Below are 6,702 nucleotides of genomic sequence, written 5' to 3'. Positions count from 1 at the left end.
AAAATCAAACAATGTTAGCAACCTAACTCTGCAAGTTTCATAACTAGCATCTTCACATCAAACAATGTTAGCAACCTAACTCTGCAAGTTTCATAACTAGCATCTTCACATCAAACAATGTTAGCAACCTAACTCTGCAAGTTTCATAACTAGCATCTTCACATCAAACAATGTTAGCAACTTAACTCTGCAAGTTTCATAACTAGCATCTTCACATCAAACAATGTTAGCAACCTAACTCTGCAAGTTTCATAACTAGCATCTTCACATCATACAATGTTTCATAACTAGCAACTTCAAGCGACATTTATTTTGGAAATTGTAATCGACTTTTTAATCTTATCCTTAACTTACCTTCCTAATATATTAGCTTTCTGGTGATTAGTTTTAGTTTTGAATGTAAGAACACTAGAACAGATCAAATAACTTTGTGACAACCCTGTTAACTTTTCATACTGAGAGTGTAATACATATTTTAATTGTGTTTACACCAAATGGAATATAATTATCAACTTTATATTATGTGAAACAACACACTGCATGTGTGCAAAGAGCTTTTACAAGACTGTGAAAACATAAAACAAAACACATTGTAAAAGAAGCTTTATACATGAACAGTATTAATCTATAAAATCTGAAAACAAACAGTTCCAATAAAATGTAATAATGGTAACATTTAATGAGTACAATATCTTACAGTACTATTCTTTTTTATTGCCCTGCACATGTCACAGTGTTATAGAAATTAACAGGGATTAAGTCCTGGCCTAACCTAACCTTTGCAATCTCACAAGATACAAAATATTATTTAAATGTAGAAAAAGCCAACTTGAAGACTTGCCAAAGTTGAAATATGGACTGTGAAGATACCAAACAACTGAAACTGGCTATTAAAACTAGCTCAAACCTGAGTGATTAATACAATGACTTTTTCTTCTGTTATGAAACTTGCTATATAAATGTTTTGTCTAAAGCTCCCAATAATGAGACAATAATTATGTAAAATTTGATAAATGTTGAAAATAACTTACATTTATCTGAATTACAAGTACATTAAAGTGATCCCAACATCAGAAAACCTTCAATCAGCTAACCATCAGATACTGGTATGACCTTTAATATTGTCTTAACTTGTGATCAGGAGAAATTAGTTAATTATAAGTTTGATACTCTCTATTAAAAGTAAGCGTGCTAACTTCCAATTGAAAATGTGCCAATTCATCATGAATTATAATCAAACTTTATATTTATAATTAAGTAAAATAAATAAGCAAAAACTTAATTTTTGACCAAAGTTAGAACTAAAACTTACCACTTTAACTGGACACAGAATTTAGATACAACTTATAAACACTTGAATAACCACAAACTTGGTGATAAAAGCGATGTGGTTATTTCAGTCACTTATCACCAGGTTTAAAAAATAATCTTCAGGCATTTTAAAGGATCTCTCATTAGAAAAAAAAACCTTCAATGCTTTCAAAACACATGGAATTTTTTGAAGTTAATAAGTAACTATGGATGGTTTCCAGTTCTATAATCATTTCCCAGATATACAAAGCAGGCCTTACAAAATTAAACAGGATTATATAAATCACTGAAAGTTGCAAAGTTAAGAAATAATTTTCCTATGAATTGTTTCATTACCTATGTTTTACAATTGTATTTCATTGTATCCATCTATGATAAAAAAAAGCTCATGTATGCCAGAGTTCACATCTTCAAAACTTACAGATACTCACTCTCCTTCAGTGGCTTCCTCTATAGATTCCATATCAGTCAACAGGTTATCAATGAAACTGAAAGGATCTAAACCATTACCAGGCTGAGTTTTCAGAGCTTCATATACTGCAAGAGCCTGAAGAATAGCCCCATTGTAGCCATTCGGATGTGCATGTGTAATCTGGGCACTTTGTCGCGCCATCTGTTGAACAAGGAAGGCTCATAAGTGAACAAAATCATGCAGATTAATTTAAACTTCAAATTTTACAGTTCATCAGACTATGTACTTTGAATAGTATGTAGTGAGCTAACACTTTTGGTAAGGTCTAAAAAATATGTGCCTTCTGTAACTTGACTCATTCTAAAGTTTTTGTTTTGGTAATCTTACATGGGGACTTCTTTCAAGTAAATATATTATTCCATAGAAAAAAAAATGTAATTCTAACATTATTTACATAACATACACGACCAACAATTATTTTAAGTTACACAAATACTAATCAATTTTTTCAAGTTGTTTAACAATAATTATTTTTCAGTAAAATAAAAGAGTGAAGAACACAATCACAAACCTAGTTCACTTTTCCCTATGACACAAATTTTTACTAATATCACCTTAACTAATTGTAATTACAAATCAAAATATTCTTACTTTTATATGCTTCAAACAAACCAATTCAACATCAAATATAATAATTCATACTGCTTTTATTAAATATAGATATTGTGCTGATAACACAAAAAAAAAAGTCCCCACTTAAGATCTTTAGTGATCTCTATAAAAATGGATTTGCCCCCCAGTGGCACAGCAGTATGTCTGCGGACTTACAGTGCTAGAATCCAGGTTTCGATACCCGTGGTGGGCAGAGCACGGATAGCCCATTGTGTAGCTTTGTGCTTAATTATAATCAAACAAAAAATGGATTAATCTTTTTTTAGGCAATCTAACTACCAGTGTTTTGGCTTATTCTTATTTTATTACAACATTTTAATAAATACTTCACTACAGATACACAAACTGCTAAATGCCCACTTGCAATTCTCCAACTAGACACAAAAAAAAAACTGATTCTTTCCAACTCTTTAAAATGGTTAAAACATAAGTTAACCTGAAATGATTGTAGTTCTCCTCAAACTCTCTTTAGTGACATCTCAGGCAACATCATTGTATCTAATGATGTATCATCATCCAAGATACATTACAACCTTACTTAGCATACATATCTCCTCCAACTCATCTTCTGGTGGAAAATAAACACAGATACAAAGTTTCCAGAAGTGAGTAAATACTAAAATTCCACTTTACTTGTGAAAGAAACCTTATGTATGTATATACATGTAGTATTATGATATGCGACAGATCACATCAAACGGTAATAATAAAACCCTAGTACATTCAAAGGGTAGACAGGGACAAAGGGAGGACCAACAAAATGAGATAGTGTGTAACCAAGTTTACTCCAGAATGTGAAAAAATTAAAACAGCAAACAAAGATATCAAAACTACACATCCTCAGAAAACGAAAAAGATTTTTTCTTACAAAAATAAAAATAAGTTTTTTTTTTAGGTTTGAAACTTCAATGCTACAAACTTGTAGTTTCAATACTTATATCCCTAAAGCCCACAAACAGAGATCCTGATCTATATATATTAATATATATAATTATTTGGTCATTGTGGTAGGTTTTGTTCAGTCATTTAATTGAAATATGATCAGTTGAAAAAAAAGTAATTTTTTACTAAAATAATCTGAATTTCATGTGAAAAACATTTTATTCATTTGAACATCAACAGTGTTTAAATTGTCTGTCTTGGGGTATAATCAGCTTTTCTTGTGGTTCTGGTTATCAAAGAAAGAAGCACTAAATGTTTTTAGAAAATTATCAACAATAGTATTTAAGAAATTATGAAGGTTTAGTGAAATGGGAAAAATAGCACAATTATGGCATCTTGTACATAAAAGCTATCCTTAATTCTCCTGGCTTCTTTCTCACTTATACATGTAGTGCAGCTTCTTGGTTAAGTTCATGTGCACTGAATAAAGGAAATTTCTGATTTTCACTTATACTTTGAAAGGTAAAAATACTTAACATCTTATATACTGATTGTATCTAATATTCAGAATATCTATTACAATTTAAGAACAATAATCAAATGTTCACATAGTCCCAAGATAGAATTATTCATACTTTATCAGAACATACAAAACAAATGCAGTTTATACATTTGTATATAATTGTAAAAACTGATCACATTTTTAAATTTTAATGTAAACCACAAAAGTTATAATTCTCCTACACTGAAAATGTATTTCTGATAGGTACTTACCTTGTCTCACATAAATAGCTATTCTTGTTCAGTGCTGCCCTCTATATGCAAATTTATTTTTTTGCATGCCACAAGCCTTGGGCTCTCACATACCTCACGATCAACGTGGTTCAACTGCATCTCTCATGCAAATTATCATGCGACAACCCTCCACCAACAGGAGCGAGACATACCCTCCTGAAGCATGTGACTCCCTCTATTGGATTCTACCAAACTATCACTTTCCGTTTGGGCAGAAAAAGGAAGCACCTGTTTTCAGTGGGGAGGGAGGGTGGGGAGTGTGAGAAGAGTGCAGAAAAATTATAACTTCCGATACGGTACATTACCTCCGCTCGCATAAATAGCTAGAATCCCACATTCAATAGGTGGAGGGACTGGTGTGAGGGAAAGAAAAAAGCATCTTTCAAATGCATCCAAAAGGAGGATACTCACAGTAGAAGAAAGGAAAATGATCCCAACCACCCGATATCTGAGTCTCAATCCCATAGATAATAGCAATGTGGATGAGAGTAAAAAGGATGTGCCCCAAGGTGGCTATGGTGCAACGGACTGTACACAGCCAGTTAACTGAATCTGAAACCCAATCACTGGGAACCGATATCCATGCTGGGATGGGGTGAGGATCATACCATCAGTAAGTCAACTACAATCCAAAACCCAGCCACTGGAAACCTTTTAAATAGTAATAATGTATATACATATTGTTATGACAGTGGAAGTCACATGATGCTGGGAACATGCGCGCTGGAGTTTCTCAAAGGATCATGAATTATCGAGGAACCCCATGAATGTCTGAGTGTTTGCTAGACGCCCTCTTTTTTAGTATATAAGCCTGGCGAGAACAACCAGTGGCATCGGCAGATAGATTGAAGAGATAGATAATTGAGTCAAGCAAACAGTAGGCACCACATGTATAGTGTGTGAATCATTGTGATTTATAGTGTGTGTTATAAAGGTTGTTAAGTTTAAAATGACTGTGGAAATTCTGTGTAGTAAAAAAAGTTGTATCGAGAAAGAATAAACTGGTTTAATGAAGAAAGGACTTGTTTTGCTGAAGTTCCTCGGAAATAAACAAACAAGCAGATACACAACAATATATAATGTATTAAAGCTGAAATGTGACTGTATTTTACAAAATATTAGTCCACTAAAACACAGCCAAGCCAGTTTTATATTTTTGGATATGGTAACATGAGTGCATGTGCACCATGTCATTTTAACTTCTGGGTTCTATAACATTACCCAGTCACAGCTGAAAGGTCAATATAATAAAAATAATTAATATATATATATAAATGTTTTTGTGTAATAACTTGTAGTCATCCTAGAATGAAAAAAGCATAATTTATATTTATTTTCTAATTTTTATGGAGGTTACGAAGTTGGTCAAATTGAACCAACCCATACAGATATACAGTAGTGAAAATAACAGATAAAATATGAAGTTTTTTCTAAAAAAAATTTGATAATTACCTAGACATTATAAAGATTCCACATGTGAATTTTGAAAATGTTCTGATGCATAAGAGTATTTTTAATCTTAAAATCAAAATTAATTTGCATGTTGGATAGTCAACATTCTGAAAGAAAAAATTTTACAAGAAAATCTTTAATTAAAAAATCTTAATACTTGATTTAACCTGATATTTTGTGTATGAAAGCCTTGTAATGTTTACCAATAACCAGCAAAATTTTGTAAAGATATGCATATATTATCAAAAATCATTGTATAATTACTTTCATAAATACTTTTGTGGTTACGAGCGAGGTGGATTCCACCCAGCCCATAATGGAAAGGTTAAAGGAAACATGTTATATCTAACATGTAATCTGTTAAGAAATTTATGATATAGTGTTGTTTTAGATTTTGTTTTATTGCAAAACCACAATGGAATATCTGTTTTGTCCACCAAGCCCTGGATTTTAGACTTGTAAGTCCGTAGACTTACAGCTGACTGACCAGGAGACAATGAAATCTTTTTTCCAGAGCCTTTATACTCGATGGGAGAGTAGACTAGAAGAAGCATGTGTTATTCATTAACAATTACTATGCTTTAGTAGACCTAGCAGAAGACATGAGGCTACGTATCTCACAATCTTCAGATTCCTGCATTGCCCAATGATTTAACATTTTTTCAAGTGAACAGAGTTAATATAACACTACAGATCACTCATTTAGGCTTATCATCTGTGATTGTTGGTATAAAAAAAAATTTGCAGAAAATGCTCAGTCTGATGGCATAAGCAAGGGCCCTGACAGATGTAAGAACAGTTGCTCACATTTTGACAGAAATTTGTCAAAATCATGAGAAACCTACTGTTATGTCTCCGTTTGTTCATTAATTTTCCGTAAATTCTTTTCAACTAAACTTTAGCGACACAAGTCCTTTCTTAAATAAAACTGGTTTATTCTTTCCGAATACAACTTTACGATACACTTAATTTCAACAGTCGCTCTATAACAACGCTATAAATCACGTCTCACGTGGCCAACAATATTCTGTCCCCATACATTCAATTACTCATTACCCCCCCATCGCTTCGTGGCCGGTCCGTTATATATACAAGACTACACTATATCTAGAAAGAATCACGAGATTAAGGTAAAAGAACGTGAATAGTTCGTAGAATAGACGTGGCGGTGGATACTA

At 32.4% G+C, this 6,702-nt stretch overlaps 1 protein-coding gene across 1 annotated transcript in view; it reads right to left on the bottom strand.

Annotated features, from left to right (window-relative positions):
• LOC106474157 (poly(ADP-ribose) glycohydrolase ARH3-like) overlaps positions 1-6,702 on the bottom strand; it is a 29,311-nt gene that overhangs the window by 17,637 nt on the left and 4,972 nt on the right. The window contains 1 exon segment of the mRNA XM_013934847.2: positions 1,739-1,924. Within this exon segment, the coding sequence (XP_013790301.1) occupies positions 1,739-1,924 (186 nt within the window).

Source organism: Limulus polyphemus, unplaced genomic scaffold (assembly GCF_000517525.1).
Source record: "Limulus polyphemus unplaced genomic scaffold, Limulus_polyphemus-2.1.2 Scaffold6885, whole genome shotgun sequence".
Lineage (NCBI taxonomy): Eukaryota > Metazoa > Arthropoda > Merostomata > Xiphosura > Limulidae > Limulus > Limulus polyphemus.
This window is presented reverse-complemented; position numbering and strand designations above follow the sequence as displayed.